Source organism: Myotis lucifugus, unplaced genomic scaffold, assembly GCF_000147115.1.
Source record: "Myotis lucifugus unplaced genomic scaffold, Myoluc2.0 scaffold_168, whole genome shotgun sequence".
Lineage (NCBI taxonomy): Eukaryota > Metazoa > Chordata > Mammalia > Chiroptera > Vespertilionidae > Myotis > Myotis lucifugus.
In genome coordinates, this window is record NW_005871216.1 from 1,617,271 (window position 1) to 1,638,013 (window position 20,743).

The 20,743-nt window shown below is 43.2% G+C and overlaps 1 protein-coding gene across 6 annotated transcripts in view; it reads right to left on the reverse strand.

The window, feature by feature from the left end:
- Nucleotides 1–20,743, reverse strand: part of OMA1 (OMA1 zinc metallopeptidase) — a 59,634-nt gene that overhangs the window by 36,153 nt on the left and 2,738 nt on the right. Inside the window, exons 2-4 of one of the 6 annotated variants that reach the window (XM_023759975.1) lie at nucleotides 16,262–16,414; nucleotides 6,237–6,743; nucleotides 3,259–3,487 (exon numbers count right to left, since the gene is read on the reverse strand). In XM_023759975.1, the coding sequence (XP_023615743.1) occupies nucleotides 3,259–3,487; nucleotides 6,237–6,724 (717 nt within the window). In that variant the 5' untranslated portion in view covers nucleotides 6,725–6,743; nucleotides 16,262–16,414. Of the gene's footprint in view, nucleotides 1–3,258; nucleotides 3,488–6,236; nucleotides 6,744–6,928; nucleotides 6,949–9,712; nucleotides 9,832–16,261; nucleotides 16,453–20,743 lie in introns of those variants that run through there. The other 5 variants (XM_014462072.2, XM_006096105.3, XM_023759976.1 and 2 more) reach the window with 5 other exon arrangements.

Here is a 20,743-nt window from a genome sequence, read left to right on the forward strand (position 1 = left end):
GAATTTTCTTGCAAAGGCAATTCTCACAAATTGAATAAATTCTAATAACTAAAATTTTTCACATAAATTAGTTCAAATAAAATCTTCACTCATCTTTTCTATTAGCCTATCCCAGTGGTCAGCAAACTGCGGCTAGCGAGCCACATGCGGCTCTTTGGCCCCTTGAGTATGGCTCTTCCACAAAATACCATGTTCGGGCGCACATGTACAGTGCGATTGAAACTTCGTGGCCCATGCGCAGAAGTCGGTATTTTGTGGAAGAGCCACACTGAAGGGGCCAAAGAGCCGCATGTGACTCTTGAGCCACAGTTTGCCAACCACTGGCCTATCCTATATAATAAAGAGCTAATATGCAAATGGGTCACACCATCACTGCTCAGACACTCAGCACTGGGGAGAGAGGAATGGGGAGCCAGGCTGCGGCCCAGGAGAGGGACAAGCCACCTACCCCACGGTCCCGGGCACCAGCAGCTGCCCCTGTGCCCCGGTAGAGGGGCAAGCCGTCTGCCCCACGGTCCCAGGCACCAGTGGCTGGGGCTATGGCCCAGGAGAGGGACAAGTCACCCACCCCATGATTCTGGGCACCAATGGCTGCACCTGCACCTGCAGCCCAGGAGAGGGACAAGCCGCCCACCCCACAGTCCCAGGTGCCAGCGCCTGCGGCTACTGAGGCCAGGACGAAGCCACCTGCCCATGGTCCCCTGCGGCTGTGGCCGGCCCGGGTCCTGGGTACTTGTGGCTGGCCAGAGGGAGGGAAGCCCAGGTCCCGGGTGCCTGCGACCAGGCGGAGGAGGAAATCCTGGGTCCTGGGTGCGGGGCGACACAGAGGCGGTTAGGGGCGATCAGGCCAGCAGGGGAGCAGTTAGGGGCAATCAGGCCGGCAGGGGAGCAGTTAGGGACAAACAGGCAGGCAGGCAGAGGCGGTTAGGGGCGATCAGGCAGGCAGGCGAGTGGTTAGGAGCCAGTGGTCCCGGATTGCGAGAGGTAGTCGGACATCCCCCAAGGGGTCCTGGATTGGGTGCAGGCCAGGCTGAGGGGACCCCCCCCCCCACTTATACATGAATTTCTTGCACCGGGCCTCTAGTAAGTAAATAAAATGCTTACATATTATTTTTATTTTTATAAGTATTTTAGAAAACAAAATATTGCCTAGAGAACAGAAAGATTTCATGAAAGAAAGTAAAATACAAAAGAAAATTATTTTCATAACCTCCTGAATAGAAAAACACCTTATACTTAATAAGAAAGTTAAGCCTCTACAAAAAAAAATCCCACATTTCATTAAGTGTTTTATTCACACAGATTGAAAAGAAATTACTAAAATGTTTAGAACTACTGGGCATATCATTTTCTCTATATTATGCTGAGTGGTTAGGTATGAAAAAAACAGACACTCATGGGGTTCAAGCAAAGGTTTTAATACAGAACTACCCGAGGTGAAGCAGGCCAAAAGGACCCCCACTGAACTCCCAGAATTAAAGGGCCCCAAGCAAGTCTACTTTATTTATCCTGTTTGGAGACATTTTGAAAGCCAAGATTCAAAGATTATAATGAGAAATCTGACCTGTCATTCCTTCAAGCAATAGTTAGGGAGATGAATCAAAATGAAGGCTGACAAAAAAAACCTGGGTCCCTTGACTCAACCCCTCACGGGGAACCCAAAGCCTTTACATCAGAGTGGGTAAAAGGATCGAGAGGTAGAGAAGTTTCTGGACTCCTTGAGATGGGCACCCCACAAACGGGGGTACCAAAATCCATTGGTGAAGCCCTGGATTGAGAGAACCATTAGATTGAGAGAACATAAAGGTTTTTCTCCCAATGGAAGGGTTGATGGGATTATGAAAGCTGGAATGCTTAAACAGGCCTATGCAAGTAACTTGTCTCCTTTACCGAATGTCTGATGGGAAAAGATATTCTGTCTGCTTGGGGAATGCTTACCCTACCAAGTGTCGTAAACCCAAAACTGTTAATAAAATCAGAGTGGAGGCTAAAAGGAAAAGGAACCACGAATATGGAAAAACTACTGCAATTACAGTACTTAGTAATGGCCCTATAAAAACTTGTGTTTGAATTTTTGTACCAAGCAGGTTTTAAATTTGTAGATTAAAAAGTAAGAAATAAAGAAGAGAATATATGTATGCACATGTGTATCATTTTTTAAAGCTTCTTGGTAATGTGAATGGTAGAAATTGGCCCATGTCAGTATTTCCCAAACACTTTCCTCAAATTTGCCTCCGACTAGATTATATTCTAAGAAACATCTCAAATCTGTATAAATTCTACTAGGAAGGATGTTCTAGTGAAAAAAAAAACATTGTTATTTCTCTTTTTAATGATACCTTTCCACTGGCACACTCGGAAACTCAGTTGGAACAAAAGAGATAAAGTTCTAACCCTGACAGAGCTATCCAGGGGGGCTGTGAGACTGAACACGCATTGAGCACACACGATGTACTGCTATGCACTGGCGACAGAAAGATGATCTGCCCTCAAGAGCTCACTAGGAGTGCAAAACGGTTAGCCACCTGAGTTATACTCCCCACGTAGCCAAGGCTTCGAAATTCCAACTTTATTTTGCGTTCAAAAACTATCACAAATTGTCAAAACTGCTATTACCAAAGAAATCAAAAACCTTTTATTCTACTTTACTTTCAAGGTACAAAAAATCAAGACTATAGACCTAAATAGATACTAAGCACTGCTTTGTGCACTGTACTAAAGAGAAAATCATAAACAAAACAGATAGGGTCTCTGCCCCCATGGAGCTTACTCTAAGGAAGACAAATCAGCAAGTAAATAATCGTGTAAATAATTATGTTACCCATGTGATAAGTGCTTTCAAGGAAAAGTATCATATGCAAAGAAAAAATAAAGTAGGAGAAATAACACCAAGCACTGGGCACAACTGCAAAGGCGCTGATTCATAATTCAGTCGATATGAAGGAGACCCCCTTGAGCCCAATGTAGCCCCTGCCTAACCCAGTTTGGATAATGAAGGAAAGCTCTCCAGAGAAAGTGGCATTTAAGCTGACCTGTGATAAAAAGGAGTTAGCTGGGTGAATGGGAGGAAAGCAAGATAGTCAGTAGGAATACTAAATATGAAAGGTCTGAGCCTTTGCTGGGGACCGGCGGTGGGGGGCGAGGAGGGGGGCGTAAGATGCTAATTTCCTATCAAAGTCTACAATAAATATTTAAGAACCTTTCCTGCTTTCAGTATTATATTAAGCAATCTAATTAAAAACAATCCTTACTACTTACTGCTTCATATTCCAGTTCTGCTAAAAGACTGAAATGTTCTTTCCCCAACAGCAGTAGCTTGGTCCTTCCTGTGATTGGACTCACTTCCAGGTGAGTGAAATAAAACACTACAAAGAGAAATCCAAAAGCACTCAACCCCAGGAGTAACTTCCATTTGTTCTTCCTTACAATTTCTTTAAAGTGTTCCTTCTTGTTGGGAGGAAGTGCGTGCCACCATTTCCTTATGCCCCTAGAACGAAAAGAAAAATTCAAGGTTCTGATAATAGTATCAGTACATATCACCAAAACTAAATGCTTATTGCTAGAATTTTATGTCATCAAATACTTGAATTTATGATATTCCTCGGTATAAATGTTTTTTTCAAAAATTTATAAAATTCTTAGCTAAATGAAAAAATTAACTATATAGAGCTATAGATAAAAAAGTCTAATGTTCATTTTAATTTTCTTCAGTTATTTTAAAGGTAAACGTTAAATGAGGGGGTTTATTACTAAACTACCACTAGTTAACACTGACTGACTGCTGGCCACATATAATGTACTCTTCTAATCATCATACAGATGTCATCTCATTCAATCTTCATAAGAACCATTACAGGAGAGAAAATGGAGACGGAGGGAAGTTAAGCAATTTGTCCTAGGTCGTAGAGGTGATAAGAGGAAAACCAAACAATGAAGCAATGTGATTCCAGAGTCTGAGCCCTTGACCACGTCATAGGGAATGGACTGCCCACATAAACATCTCTACCTTGAACCACCATTTTCCCCACTGCTCATCAGACCCCCAGCATAAGCTGCCAGTGCTTCAGCAAGTGAAACTACCTCAGCACTGATTTGAGAGATAAGTATTGCTCAGTAGCAGAAACTCCATCCCCTCTAGACATGACAAAAGACAGGTAATAAGAGCACAGGCAAAGAAAAGAAGGAAATCAGAGATTTTATAGGTAACACCGGGGGAGCTCCCATTTCTACCCGGCAACAACACTCCCTGCTGCTCATCAGAGCCCAGAGACATTCTGACAACAAGCAATGTTTTCAAGACTGGGACAAAAATATTTTCTTTGTGAGTTCATCTATGAAAGCACAACAAAAATTTAAAACCTACACATCATTCTCTTGACAAAAAATTATTTTATAAAATAACTTCTTTAAGTTATCTTAACTTTGTTGTCACACCGAAAATGCTTCTAAACTTTAGAGTCTAAAGTATTTCAACCTGAAAAGATTAAACCAACCTATGAAGTATACTTATTTCCTATTTAAAACTTTACATGACTTGTCATTATTTGTTTAAATTTATTTAAAAAAATATTCTAAAAGAAAATTTACAGTCGTAACCACAACAAAAACGTTAAAAATAATAATTTAAAAGGATGGAAAAGAGCTACTGGCCCAAGAACCCAGGCTGACCTGTGACAAGGATTCTTTCCTCCAGCAAACGCAACTCGGGGTCTCCTGAACTCCTCTTCAACTAGGCCTTCACTTCCAGACTCTGCACGGTCCACTATTGGCCAGAATCCCCCATCCTCCATATCTGATCACCCCTGAATCTAACTGGGAGCTGCATCCTCCACCAGCCCCCAGGTGATACCCGATCACCCTCACCTGCCTTCAGCAAGAATCCTGTTAGGTCTGTTCAGGCAGAATCTCCCCTTACTCCCAATGTTGCCTCTAATTTTCCATCCGCCAACCCTGACCCCTGCTCCTCGGCTAGAAATGAATTCCTACTTGGCCATGATGTATTCAGAACTGACTCTGGTTCTACACCGAGGCCTCCTTTCCCCTACTACAATACTCCAGAATAAAATCTGTTTTTACTGCTTTAACTATGGCCGAGTTCTGGTTTTCTTCGACAGTGGTTACTTACACTGAGAGCTAATCTGGCTGTCTATTTTCGCATGCTGATGCCAAATCATAAAGAACACAATAAATTACAGGGTACAAGTTCTCAATTTTGATAAAAACAAAATCGGGCTGGTATGAAAGTAAGAAGGCTAGAAGGAAGTTCACTGTTATTAAACATAAGAAAGCTTTATGGAGATAATGCTTAACTTTACCTTTCTTCAATCTTCATGAAGCCAATAAGAGAAAACTGGCTTATGGGGAGAGCAAATTAAATCAAATATAAAGTACTGCCATTTAGCTGTAAAAATATTAATTATTATAAAGGACTACCAAGAGAAAATAATAAAGATTTGTTAAAAAGAGAATAGAAAAAAATAAGTAAATATTAATGGTTTAAGAATTAACTTGGCTAGGAGTGAGCCCATTCTTTGTTCTGTACTTTTTTAAAAAAATATTAACTCCTTCACTTTATTTTTTAATTTTCTTAAGAGAACTTTAAATTTTATTTTTCAATTAAAGTTTACATTCAATATTATTTTGTATTATTTTTAGGTGTAACAGCTCATTCTTTTTTAAAAATACGTTTTTATTGATTTTAGAGAGGGAGAGGAGAGAAACATCAATGAAGAGAATCATTGACCAGTTGCCTCTTGCACGCCCCCTACTGGGGATGGAGCCTGCAACACAGCACATGCCCTGACAGGGAATCAAACTGTGATCTCCTGGTACATAGGTGCCGCTCAACCACTGAGAAAATCCGGCTAGGCAAGCTCATTCTTAAATAAGCAAAATTCTTCAGTTTTGTGATCCACTGCCTCAAATTCCATACACTAAAAATGGGATGTTTGTAAAGCACCATTCTTATCCATGAGTTATAATCAACATTTCTGATTCTTTTTGCAATCACGTATACAAGGTCAATCTTTTAAAAAGTGTCTATATGAGATATGTAAGAATAATTTTTAAAAGATAATATGCAGTAAATTATTTCAAGATTACTAAATCCTACATAACAAAACTGAATCTTAACTTTGAGCTAACTATGGGAGGGAAATCTAACGAATTTTCCTTCAAAGTGTAGTTTTACCAATATCCTTTAATACAAAAGCTTAGGGGTTTTTAAAGCATTTTACCTGCCAACAATGATTGCAAGTAGTTTCTGCACTGGTTTAAGAATTATCCACAAGAGAGGGATGGGAGCAGCTTGCCACCGTGGAGAAGTGTGGAAACTCCTGATGTCTCTTATGGGAAAGCAGTTTAGAGGATGCGATACTGAAAGAGTGGGACCTACTGCAACTTCTTCTATCAGTTTCTGTCTTGGAAAAGAGTCACGCCTTGCTGTACATGTATTGTCCTTGCTTTTAAGACTCGAGAGGTATCCTGCCCTTTTGTTATTAAAAGTTCTATAGAAATGTGAGTTTCCAGGCAGAGAAGTCACCCTATTACACCAATTTACTCCCAGTTTGCATTCAGTATTATTTACTATGTGTTTAACTTGTACTTGATGACAGTCCAGTGAGGTTATAGCTGTTGTGTTACATTTTCTCCAGTTGGTCAGTAAATTAAATCGGAAGGAAACACAGTTTCTAGTAGCAGACTGCAATCCATAGACGAAGCTCATCTTTCTTTTGCTTGATTATCTAGAACCCAAAAAAATAAACTATAAATATCTCTGGAAAATATTTATTTACCAAACTGGAAACATAACACGTTAGGAAATAGGTGTGTCGGTCCTTCCTTTAACACATCTCACACTAATTACCTGGGGTTTCTCACCCCTACAGCAGTGCCTTTGAGCAATACAAACCAAAGAGGCTTCACTTACTTTTTTCTTATTCTTCAACATGTACTTTCAAAACTTTTCTTCTTTCCATTTTTTATTTTTACTTGGAGGAAGTCTATTTTTCTTTTTAATCCTCACCCAAGGACATGTTATTGAGAGAGAAACATCAATCAGTTGCCTTCCCCTATGTACCCCAACCGGGGATGGAACCCACAACCTAGGAATGTGCCCTGGCCAGAAATCGAACCCGCAACCTTTCAGTGTATGGGATGACACTCCAACCAACTGAGCCACATCGGCCTGGGCAGACACCTATCTTTATTTTAATGCTAAATTATTTGGGGGATAAGAAATGGATTACAGCCCTAGCCGGCTTGGCTCAGTGGATAGACAGTAATGGGGTGGGGAGGGGGCGGGAGAAGCAGGTAATGCTTATAAGCCTAACTTGTAAGATGTTGTTGTTTTTTAAATACAAATTTATTCCTTTCAGGAAAACACTGGCACTTCTGATTGGGGTAAAGGTGGCGTGAGACCAGACGTATCCTCCCACCTAAAACAACTAAAGATACAGACAGAATAAATAAACAGCGGTTTGAACACCCTGGACATTAGGCAATGAAGGTGAATATCAGCAGAGCCATACTGATGTAAATACAGATTCATGCCCATCAAAAGGAGATCCAACAAGAACAATGGAATTTGGGCTTTGTGTTGCCAAATGTTCCAATATTCTCAAGGAAAGCCAGAAATCAGGCTCTATGTGAAAGTTATGAATTTAAAAATGTTGGCAACCAACTTAAAAAAAAAAAAATTAACCACCTTGACCGAACAAACATAGCCAGACCCCATTCAGTGTTTGATCTCTGAATCATGTTCTTCACTCATTCATTAAATAGTTCATTAGGAGTGCACTACATGCCATATCATATGCCATTCTAAATGCTAGGAATAGCACAGGAAACATAACAGCCAAAAAAATCTCTACCCAATTTGCAAAAATGGTAATGCTACACTACGTTAGCATATGCAAATATAAGTAAATCTAAAGGAATATACACCAAACTATTCATAGTGGTTATTTTGGGTGGCAGGATGGTGGCTGTAAGGGATTTAATATTTCCATCATATCTACTTCAGTGCTGTTTAAATTTTTACAGCATCTATTATTACTTCTGTAAGCCTCCAAACCAATAAAGGCAACTGTTTTTGTAATTTCCATTGGTTTCCACTGGCTTCAATAAACTCCTCCAAAAGGGTAGACCAGACCTCCCACTATTTCTCCAGGCACCTTCCCCTCCTCTCCTTCACCGGCTCCTGAGCTCCAGACCCACTGATGTACTTACACTTCTCAGAAAAGAAAAGCTGTCCTCTCTTCGACAACACACATCTATTTACACTACTCAGCTCTGCCCATGGCCAAGCAAACCCCTGCTCATCTCTCAGGGCTTTTTCGAAAAAGTCCTCTACTGACACAGAACGTGTAACATTATACGAATATAAGTTTTAAAAAAATTTACCATTTGCATCACTGACAATCAAGTGTCACCCAGAACAGCAATAGTGCCTGATAGTTCATAATCCTTGGTTTATCCTTAAGAAAGGAGAAAGAATGGGAGCGAACGCTATACATTTTCAAAGAGCCCCTCACTAGACGACACAGAGCAGAAGAAAAAAAAAATCAGGGCTGACACATCCACTACAAAGAACTGAAGGAGGTCAACAAACATCGCTGGCAGACATCTAGCATTACGAAATTAATGATGTGAGAAAATTAAACAATTTGGATTGTTAGCCTCTAAGAACATTTCAGACCCTTAATTCTTTAAGTACCATCTCAGAAGGAGCAAGTACAGCACTCACTGGCACTCACAGCTGACGCCTGGAAGACAGTTTTAACAACTCCGCTGAAAATGACTCTTTCTCCTCTGGTTTCTATGGAAACAGCTGTCAGATTGGCAAAAATAGGGCATGTACTTTAAAATAATCATTCAAGCAAAGTACACACAGGATGGAAGGCTTAAAAAAATAAACTGGAAGGCAACAGACTCGGTTCTTAGGCTTCCAAATGTCAGACTGCACCCTTCCCTCCGCGCGGCCGAGAATGCGGATATGCACCCCAACCCTCGCGGTCGAGAATGCGGATATGCACCCCAATCCGCGTAGGGAGGGCTGGGCACTGGTCAGCGCCACTGTGGGTGACCGGGCCCCGAACTCCAAATGCGGTCTTGCCATCTCCGGGACTAAAATCTCAGAGGCCCGCGTGGCTTAACAACACTCTCGCTCCACTTTACACAAGCGAGTGACGTTACTTAAATAGGTTGGGTTTTTTTTTAAGTGATTGTTGTGGACAAGCTTATGTAGAAGTTTGCACAGGAATTTTTCTATTTCTCATTGGCAGGTTCAGGCAGGAAAACTTTTATTTCTCTAGGAGTGAGGAGTGAGGAGAGGGCGTGACTCCCAGGCGCCTCCAGCGGCGGGAAGCGGAGTCCCCCGGGGGCACAGGATGCAGGGGGAGGCACAGGGCGGGGTGGTGAGATAAACAGGAACCGCAGACCAGCAGGAAAGCCTGGGGGCGGGTGTCTTCCCGGAAAGCACGGCCGCCTGACAATTGCAACTTGCAACTCCCGTGGTCCCCGGGCAGCACCCTGGGTCCTTGCATTTCACACCACGAGGAGGGGGAAGAATGACGCTTTCTTCCCACCTAAACCTTTTCTACTCACCCCTCTCTCCCCATTCCCGCTCCGGCGCCCCTCCGTTCCTCCCCGCCTCCACCCCAGTCCTCGCCATCCCAACCCCGCCGGGTCCCCAGGAACCCCCGATCCTCACCCCAGTGCTCCTGGAACTCCCCACCCCTGGGCCCGGCCAACTCAGAAAGGCAGGGCAAAGGCGTCCCCACGCGGACAGACGCCAGCAGTGGCGAAAGCGGCACGGCTCCTCCCACCGCACCCGGCGCAAGCGCGCTCCCCGCCCAAAAGCCCCGCCCCTCGCTCCTGCCCTCCCCTGGGCCGGCGAGCCTTTGGCTCCGCCCACTCCGGGCAGTCTGCGCCCCGGCCTGGAGTCGTCCTCCCAGCTGGTCCGCGGGTCCTGCGCCGACTGTGCAAGCTGTGGCGCTCTGCCGCCACCGCGTGGCCAAAAGAGGGACGTGTCAGTGGGCTGGGCTGCTTGCCTGGGAACAGCTTCAGTTAGGGTGTCTTGGAACCTGACTTAGTTGAGCCTGGTGATATAAAAAATGACCCAGGCAAGGTTGCGCCCACTGTGGATTTCTAGGCAGTGCCAGCCAAGAGGATAAAGACTCGGCTTCCAAAAGACTAAGGTTTCTTGGTCCTGAAGTTGCACAGATAGAAGTCTCTGGAACATGAGAACTCTGCTTTCACATGACTTCTGGAGAGGCACATGTTAAGAAAGATGAAGGAGCCCTAGCTGGTTTGGCTCAGTGGATAGAGTGTTGGCCTGCAGACTGAAGGGTCCTGGGTTTGATTCCAGTCAAGGGCACAGGCTGGATCCCCCCGTTGGGGCGTGCAGGAGGCAGCCGGTCAATGATTCTCTCTCATCATTGATGTTTCTGTCTCTCTCTTCCCCCTCCCTTCCTCTCTGAAATAAATAAAAATATATTTTTTTAAAAACCTAATATTATCATAGTTTTTTTAAAAGAAAGAAAGAAAGAAAGAAAGAAAGAAAGAAAGAAAGAAAGAAAGAAAGAAAGATGAAGTATAATCTGAAGCATCTGGAAGTTAGTTGAAAACAGCAGGCTAAAAAACAATGTGTATAGTTCACTTCATTCATTCCACCAAAAGATATTTATGGAGCACCACGTGCATTTGGTTCTGGGGAAACAGCAGTGAACATGACTTTCACAGAGCTTATGTCACCTTGAGGACAGATAGATGATAAGCAAGTAAACAAGTAAATAAAGAAGATATAAGCTAGTTATGTGATTTCATATTAGTTGTACTTAATTCTTTGCACAATGAAAACATCTTAAAGGATGTAAACACTATGAACAATTTTAGGTGTCCCTTTCAAAAGGTTTAGAAGTAATTTTTTCTTTTATCTTGCTTCTGTGTTTTATAATTTGCCCTTTACTTTGAAGGAACTATCCTGGCAGACCCCTGACCACTAGTTCCCTGACAACGGAAGTGCCAGGTCCCTGAATCTTCATGATTTAATATCTCCCACCCTCTGAAGTCCATGTGTCTTACCAAGGTTTCCTGTGTACTAGACCCCTCTTGCTAATCCTGCACAATTAGCATGGTGGCATCAATGGGTGTGAGTTCCGTAGGATGTCCAGGTGGTCCAGGTCCTTGAGGACTGTATTAGACAGATCACAGAGCTGGCACAATGGCTGTGTACTACATGGTTAGGTCTTGTCTGCAGTAGTCTATCAAACATTCCCCTGATTTCTGAAGGGGCCAGACTGACTGGCAAATTAAATAGGGATGTGATAGGACAGTGGTCGGCAAACTCATTAGTCAACAGAGCCAAATGTCAACAGTACAACGATTGAAATTTCTTTTGAGAGCCAAATTTTTTAAACTTAAACTATATAGGTAGGTACATTGTTATTAACTTAATTAGGGTACTCCTAAGCTGGCCTTTGCTAAAAACATCCTGTTCACTGAGGTCGACCCCTTCCAACTCTCCCATCCACACTCGTCTATCTGAAACAAGTATACAAGACGGGTGTGGATGGGAGAGTTGGAAGGGGTCAACCTCAGCGAACGTACCTCAAAACAATGTACCTCCCCTGCGCTGTGTATCCCGTCGCCCGACCAACACCCCCCACTTCTTCTAACGCCACTTCTTCAAAATAGACTCGCCCAGGCCGAAAACCGACTTCTGAGCATGGGCCACGAAGTTTGAATTGCACTGTACGTGCGCGCCCGCACATGGTATTTTGTGGAAGAGCCACACTCAAGGGGCCAAAGAGCCACATGTGGCTCGCGAGCAGTGGTTTGCCGACCACTGTGATAGGATGACCATTCCTGCATCCTTTCGGTCTCTAGTAGTGACATTGATCTTCACCATCACCAACCTCATTTCCTGGGATGAAGTATTGGGTTTTATTTATTATCTCAAGTTGGTAGAGAAGGAGCAGTTTCAGAACCTTTCACTTGGTCTCCCCCACCATGAGAACTGAAGGCTAAGACCTGATGGGGAGCTTGCTCCCGCTACCCTATATATATTCTCAGGTGCTGGGGGAATGACCACTGGATGGATCTATAGACCCGTGGACCCATTGTAAGCTGGCTATTGTGCAGCACTTTGCTCATTATCTGACCTCCATAAGTGCCCACTCTCACAGAGAGCCCATGATAATACTTTGGGTTTCTGGGTAACCAGATCCTTCCAGTTCCTGCACAATGCCTGGGCATTTCTCTTTCCCCAACATGTTGTTAGCTGAGAAGATGATTGTAGGTGTTAGAATAATCATTACAGTAAACACCGGTTTCAGTGTCACTGGGTCCTTCTTCCTAGGGTCCCCACCCACCTTTTAAGTCATGGGCTCTCTGTGGTCTGGTTCTGGAAATTGACTCAGATCTGAGAACTGAGCAAGAAGGATGCCTTTTTGTTGAGGCAACTGCCCTCAGACTCCTGCTCCTCCATTCTTGCCTTCTTCTGCTTATAGATGTTAAACAGCACCCTGTTGGCTACCCATCGATTTTTCACCCAGGGACACCTTGTACTATTAAATTCCTTCACAACCTCCTGTATATCAAGTCCCCTGGTGCCCCCCTGACCTTGCCTGCTGTTATAGCAATGACCTAGAGCCTGCAGCCTCCAGACTTCTGGGAGTTATAGCCACCACCTATTACCTCTGTGACTCCCTGGATAGAATCTGGCCCAGCCCTGTGTCTCGTACCATCATCCCTGGCCTGCACTCTGAACTCCTTTGTGATGCGGGTGCTCCTCTCGCATTGCCTATGTGTGTGGTCTGTCCTTTGATCCTCCTCTGGAACATAACCCTCTCCCTGGTCTCCTGGCTCCACACAGTAAAGCACTTGAGCAAGCCCACTTCCCTCCTTCTGCAGCAGCCTGAGCAATTCAGCTGCCTTCCTCCCTGGAGATTTCCCTTGGCTGCCTCATCCATAATATGCCTTCTCCCCAGGGACAGCATGCATCCAATGACCAGTCAACCTGGGGAAAGGGGGGGCGGGGTGGGGTACAAAGGCCTGGCCGCTGTACTTCAATTGAGGACAACACTGCAGGGCCATCCCAGCTCCACAGCTGCTCATGGATTGGCTGAGAAGCCCCCTTCTGCCTCCACCCAGTCCTCTTTCCTTTACTCCCTTATAGGTGTTGTCCCTGAGGACCACACCCACCCCCTCAACAACCCTCCTGCACAGATTTAGCTCAGAGGCTGTTTCCTGGGAGCCCAACTTAAGGCAACTGCATTTTCCCCAGAAGTGGAAGCTGCTTTGATACAGAAAGTCTTTCATGCACACCTCCATGAGGAAGTTCTAGAGAGGGGTGGGCAAACTTTTTGACTCGAGGGCCACAATGGGTTCTTAAACTGGACCAGAGGGCTGGAACAAAAGCATGGATGGAGTGTTTGTGTGAACTAATATAAATTCAAAGTAAACATCATTACATAAAAGGGTACGGTCTTTTTTTTTTTAGTTTTATTCATTTCAAACGGGCTGGATCCGGCCCGCGGGCCGTAGTTTGCCCACGGCTATTCTAGAGGCTGAATTAAAGGAGAGACTAACTCTGAAGAATTATGAGGCATGACCTGTCTTAGAACTAGGTATAGACTGCTGATCTCGATTCAGGTTGAGAGCCAGATGAGGTGGCCACAGGGTGTGATACGGGCTGCAATGGGTAGGTGGTACTGTCACTGAAGTGGCCTTTCGTTATTATTTTTTTAATATGCCAGGCATGACTTCCAAATGTTGGAAATGACTAGTTCTGAATCTGAATTCACCCCAACATGGACAATTGCAACGTCTTCATTTGCATATTCTACTCTCACAAAAATTGGCTCAAGATTTTCTTTATCCACATTTTATCTTCCTTTACTTTCTTCTTCTGTCATCCCAGCCCTTCTTCCCATTTAACATGAACAGACATGCCATTTTATTTATTTTTTCCCCTTGGAGAGAGTGGTCACACCAGGTTTCACCATAGAATTTTTATAACTCACCACCTGGATTGTTATTGCACCAGTCAGCACCAGCTTGCTGGCTGGTTTCCCTGCCTCCAATTCATCCCTCTTGTCTAAACAGCAACCAACCAGTTCCTGGTTAAGCGGGGGAGAGGGGAAACCAAGATGATTCAGTATTGTCCATCTAGCTCCAGGCTGGGCCCTGAGGAAGGCCACAGCTTGGCTGTGGGTCTTGCTCACTCACCAGAGATGAGCTCTCCAGAGATTCCAGGTGAGCACTTTTCTTTATTGCACAAATAAAATATTAATACCCCAGAAAAGCAAAGCCAAAAAGAGAAAACCACCCTTAATCTCACTACCCAAAGATAACCACTGTTAGCATTTTGATGTGTAACCCTCTTGAAATGCAAGATTAAAATTACTGAAAATACGTAATACTTGATAGGATGAAATGTTTCTTACCATCATTAATGTGCATTCCTTTCATTCCTCATGATGTAAACACTTTTTCATGCTTATATGTTGGATTTCTTCTTTAGCAAATTACCTGTTCATGCCCTTAACCCATTTTTCTATTAAATATTCATTTTCATTAGAGTGAGCTGTAAAATGTTTTATATATGTAATCATTGCCTGTTGTATATGTAGCTTGTTTGTCTTTCAACTTTGTTACTTCATGTATACATGTATGCATCATTTTTAAAATTTTTATATAGACAAATTTGTCCAATTTTGTATTGTGGTTTCTGCTTTTGATGTCATATTTACCTTCAGTCTCAATCCCCAAATTACATATTTACCAATTTTTCCTAGTCTGTCAATGACTTTGTTCTTCCTTAAATCTACCAGGAATTTATTTCAATGGAAGGTAGGACAGAAACATATAGTCTCAAATATTTTCTGAATGGTTAGGCCAATGGGACTTTTACGACAAATAGTTACATGGGGAGGGCCAGCAAGGTAACTGCTGTCCCAGCAACTTACTGACTAACCCAAACTTTCCTACTGACTTGAAGTGTCACTGTTGTTATACACTAAATTCTCTTAAGTACCCACATCTGTTTCTGGACTCTATCTTTTGTTCCCTTGTCTATTCTGGCACTAGTATGTGATTCAAAGTATTCTAACTTTATGATTTTGATTTCATGTTCAAATATTTCCTGGCTCTTCTTACACATTTGACCTTCAAGAACTTTAGAATTATTTTTTAAGTCTTCCCCACCAAAAATGCGTTCGTATGTTGATTTTTTTTATTGCTGCTATTTTTAAACTCAGATTAATTCTGAGGAAATTTATATCTTTGCAATATTGAACCTATCAATCCAGAAAACTGACATGTGTCTCCATTTATCCAGGTCTTCTTTTATGTCTCTCCATAAAGTTTTACAGTGCTATTACCTGGTTCAAAGCAGTGTATTTTTTAAAATGAACTATAACTTTGATTTCTTAGGATTACAAAATCTCAGGAATGGAAGGGACTTAAAAATCTTCTCATCACTGAGACTGCCTCTCAACCAACGAAAAGTCTGGGTGTACTTGTGGGGGTGGTGGGGTAACATGATGACATAATACTATATGTATTTTTTGTGACTTCCAGTTTATCACTTGAACAAGAGATCTTGGAGAAATGTCCGTATCAATGAATATAGATCAACTTAATCCATTTTAATCACTGCATGGTGTTCTATGGAAAGGATATTGCATCATTTAATTAATTATTCTCCTGTTTGTGGACGTTTTATCTATTTCCATTGTTTCCATTGTTTTTCTGTTATAAATAACTCAGCTTACAACCTTGAACCCTAACTAAAATCAAAGTCCTTCAAATTCCAGAGAAGAAAACCACTGCCTGCAAAACCCTCCTCCCCCAAATCACCAACAGGGGGCAGAATGCCTGTTCAAATAAAGCCTTTTTTTTTTTTTTTACTGTGGAACAGCCCTTCAGTTTTGTTCAACAAACATTTATTGAACGTGTATTATATAGTAAACTCTGGACACCTTTAATACACTAATCTCAATACAATAAACAAGTTAATTAATTCAAAAATATGTATGGAGTGTACACTCTGTGCCAGGCACTGATTAGATCTGAGGGTTTCAGGGAAAATTAACAACCCCCTACTATCTTCTGAACTCCAACAATTCTCAAAAAAAGGGGGAAGGGACATTACAACATAGTACCCACTTAGCCATTTATTTCTAAGCCCCAGATAGTTCTTCGCCCATTAGACCAATAGACCAGGCAACAGAAGCTCAAATAATTTGGACAATACCTTAAATTTGTGGTGAAATTTTCATGCTTATGTTCTTGCACATGCTGTTCCTTCTGCGTGGAATGCTGTCCAAGTTGGGGCTCTCTCAGGAGGATAGTCAGAGACAAGAATTCAAATGCAAGTCATTTCTTTGGGAGGTGATCCCAGGAAGTGCTGGTTAGAGAGTAGACAGTGAGGGAAGGAAGCCAATAAATGACTCATTAACCAATGAGTTACAAACAGGGGCAAATGGAGTGGAGTCCCTCTGATAGATGTGGGGAGGCTATGGAACACACATCTCAGAGTTTTCCCAGATAAAGATGGCATTGCTAGCCCATACACCCACTAACTCCAGCTAGTCATTGCTTGAGGACTTCCCTGGGGGTGATAATTTTCTGGCACTACCAGCCTCCTCCATGTGCTCCTGTGGGCCCCAAAACAAGCCTCAAGCAAAGGGTTTCAGATGCTGTCAGTTGCTAGTTGGACCAGCATGTGCAGAAATGTAGGCTGGACACCAACACGCAGGGACCGATGAACAGGCATCAGTAGTATCTGCTACAAATGTATTTTCTACTGTCACGTGGAAAATTCGTTCTTTAAAACACAGAGCAAACATCCCCCACACTGGCAAGTCTGGCATGCATCTGAGCCAGGCTGGGTGAGTTACCCCACTTCTGTGCACCTGTGGCATTTTGCTTATGTCATTCCTACTAAGAGACTGTAGGTGGTGACTCTGAGACCCAGGTTATCCCAGCTCCATATCCCAGGACAAAGCCACTAATGAACTCCCACACAAGTGAGCCCCTGGCCTGTAGATGCCTCACTCCCATCTCTGCCACTGTCTTCATTTCACCATCTCCTCTCTGTGGCTGTGTCCTCTCTTCTTCTCACGAATACACCAGTCACTGGATTTAGCGCACCCTAACTCCGGGATGCTCTCCTCTCAAGATCCTTAGCTTCTTAACATCTACAAAGACTCTTCCCAGAGAGGTCACCTTCTAAAGTTCCCTCTGAAGTGGATATCAACCTGGGGGACACTAGCCAACTGTGGGCCCAACAGACCCATCAAACCAATGTCATATTTGGACATTTGAAGAAGATGACATTTTTCCCTGTGGCTCTTAAATGAGGAGAATCTGAGACAAGGGCTGCTGGCGACCATCTTGCTCATGATGAGGAGAAAGTTGGCCTAGAAAGTGAAGTGAAGCCAAGAGCAGGATAGAGATATGAAGAAACCTGGCATTGTTTGACATCCTGGGCTCCAGCCATGCCTGAAGCTAAAACCTTCCTCTCATTTTCCAGCTACATGAGTCAACAAATGTCTCTTACTGAAACTAGTTTGAGTTGGGTTGCTACCATTTGCAACTGAAATAATCCTTAAGAATACACTCAAACACCTGACAAATTCCTGTGTCTTCTCAGGTCTCAGTTCAAACATAACTCTCTCAAGCAGAGCTTCCCTAAACTTCTCCCCACTTCCACCCAGATCACATTGGTCCCCTGTGCTGGATGTTCTCACAGCCCTGTTTTCCTTCATCATGACACTTATCCCACATTATTGGAATTACTTATTCAATTTATTCTTCTATCCCACCACCACCACTAGCTAAAATGTGAGGTCTTTGAGAGCAGACCTCTGCTTATTGCTATATTCTCTTTTCCACCATGGTGACGGAACATAGCAGGTGGCTAATGCCTATTCATTCACAGCTTCATATCTTTTTTTTCAAAAGTATAGTAGAATAAATCAGGATCAACTTTAAGTGTTTTTGTGTGGCTACTAGATTATGGTAATATGTCCTGATTAATTTTTCATATAAAAGCTAGTAACTGCTTTAACCTAGGAACTTCTTAATGAAATTATAATAATTTTTTTAACTCCCCAGGCTGATTCAAGGAAATAAGTTGAAGAGGATAATTATACTCATGGAAGATGATGATTATTGCTTTAATAGTATTTAGTGGTATAATTAGGCTAAAGAAAGGGAGAACCCAATTTGCTAGCTCTTTAAGCATTTTCTGAAGATCTTAATGTATAAATAATACATCACCTTGAACTGTCCTTCTTTTAACTAACTTGTTTTCCTCCTGTTGTTAAAGCAAACGATAGTCATTTTGGGAAATGTGGGAAATACTTAAAAGCTTAGTTGGAGACTATAGAAAGCCCCAGTATCCCCACCTAATTTTTGTCTTTTATTTCTGTATCTGTAACCCGATGTCAGGGACACCCCAGCACTGCCTGGCTTTACCTTCTCAGGTTCCCTCCAGTGGAATTCTTGACTTCACTTCTCATGGGTGTTCCCTTTTATATCCCATAGAGACACAAAAAAATGTTTTTTCCTTGATTGCACCAAACAATATGACCTATACAGCATAGGTGCAAAGCAGATCTATACTGAAAATTGGGAGATAAAGTCAAGGAGGAAATTGACATCACAGTTCCATATTCATCATTTATTCATTCATTCAGCAGCCATAGCCTTTAAAATACATTCAATATTAATATTCCTTTTCTTAGTGAAGTCACACACTAGGAGTCTTTACAGGTTGAATACCCCCGATCCTCCCCCCGCCCCCAAAAAATTATGTCCACTTGGAACCTATAAATGTGACCTTATTTGGAAATAGTGGTTTGTAAATGTAATAAAGTTAAGAATGGGTCCCAATGCAATGCCTGGCATCCTTATAAGAAGAGGAAATTTGGACATAGATACACACAAAGTGAAGAGCCATGTGGAGGAGACAGGGATTGGAGTTATGCTGCCACAGGCCAAGGAACGCCAGGGATTGCCAGATGCAAAGAAGGATTCTACACCAGGGATTTCAGAGGGAACAGGGCCCTGCTGACATCTGGATTTTGGACTCTAGTCTCCAGAACTGTTAGAAATGATTTTCTGTTATTTTAAGCCACTACATGTGTTGTGCTTTGTTATGACAGCCCCGGGAAACTAATACAGTTTCCCACCCACTCCTGAGTCCTTCCTTTCCCCAACCTCCCAGCTTCCACCTAACTTCAAAAAGCAATGAGAGCGCCCTGGCTGGTGTGTCTCAGTTGGAGTGTCGTCCTGTGTACCAAAAGGTCCCCAGTTCCATTCCCTGTCACGGCACATTCCCAGGGTGCAGGTTTGATCCCCAGTTGGGGTGTGTGGGGGAGGCAACTGATTAATGTCTATGTCTCTCTCTCTCTCTCTCTCTCTCTCTCTCTCTCTCTCTGCCCCCCCCTTCCATCCTCTCTCTCTAAACTCAATAAAAATGTATTTTTAAAAAGCAAACTTGTTTCCTTAGCTCCGCACCCCGGGGCCTCACTTTGCATATTCAAGGCTCCATCTCTTATTCACCAAACAGGAGGTGCACCAGGCTCTGCAAAAGAACTGACTCCAGTAATGATTGGTTTCTACACTGATAAAATTATTCCATTCCATTCCACCTGACGATTTTTTAAAAAAGAAGAAAAAGGAAAACCAAACCAGTTACAGTTAGTTTGAATTTAAAACAGCAAAGTTTATATTTAAAATAACAAATTTGTTCTCATTTTTCTTTTTTTAAATGGAGTGGCTCCTTGTGTAATTTTGTTACTTCCCCTCACCTCATTTAATAGTATATTGTGAGCATTATTGCATATTAAAAAGTCCTGAAATATTATACCATAGTTAATATATCTGCAATCCCTTATGCATAAGTCCAAAATGTTCTGGAAACCAAAAGCTGTTTTGAAAGTTTGGTGCCAACTCATTTGATGGCAAAGCTGACCTAATGTGGCCTAGAGCTATTTGTGGTCTATTCATACCAATTAGTGTTGAAACCCAGGGTCCTTATGACTTTGATTAAATTTGGTTTTAAGTCCTAGCTCTAGAAATCATCTATCTCTCTTTTTCTCTCTCTCCATATATATATATATATAATCTCCTATATAATAAAAGGCTGGCCCCACCTCCAATGAGGCCAGCTGGCCAACCTCCCATGGCCCCTCTCCCTGGCCAGACCCCACCCCACCCATGCACAAATTTGTGCACTGGGCCTCTAGTGTGTGTGTGTGTGTGTGTGTGTGTGTGTGTGTGTGTATACACTAGAGGCCCGCACTAGAGGCCCGGTACATGAAATTCGTGCATGAGAGGGGGATTCGCTCAGCCCAGCCTGCACCCTCTCCAATCCAGGACCCCTCAGGTGTTGTCCAACTCCCAGTTTAGGCCTGATCGCTGGCTCCTAACTGCTCACCTGCCTGCCTGCCTGACTGCCCCTAACTGACCCCCTGCTGGCCTGGTAGCCCCCAAGTGCCCCCCCTTACCAGCCTGCTGCCCCAAACTGCCCCCCCACACTGGTCTGGTCTCCCCCAATTGACCCTCCCTGCTGGCCTGGTCACCCCACACAGCCTGCTGTTCAGTCATTTGGTCATCCCTCACTAACCCCCCTGCTGGCCTGGTCACTCTCAACTGCCCCCCCTGCCGGCCTGGTCACCCCCAACTGCCCCCCCTGCTGGCCTGGTCACCACCAAATGCCCCACCG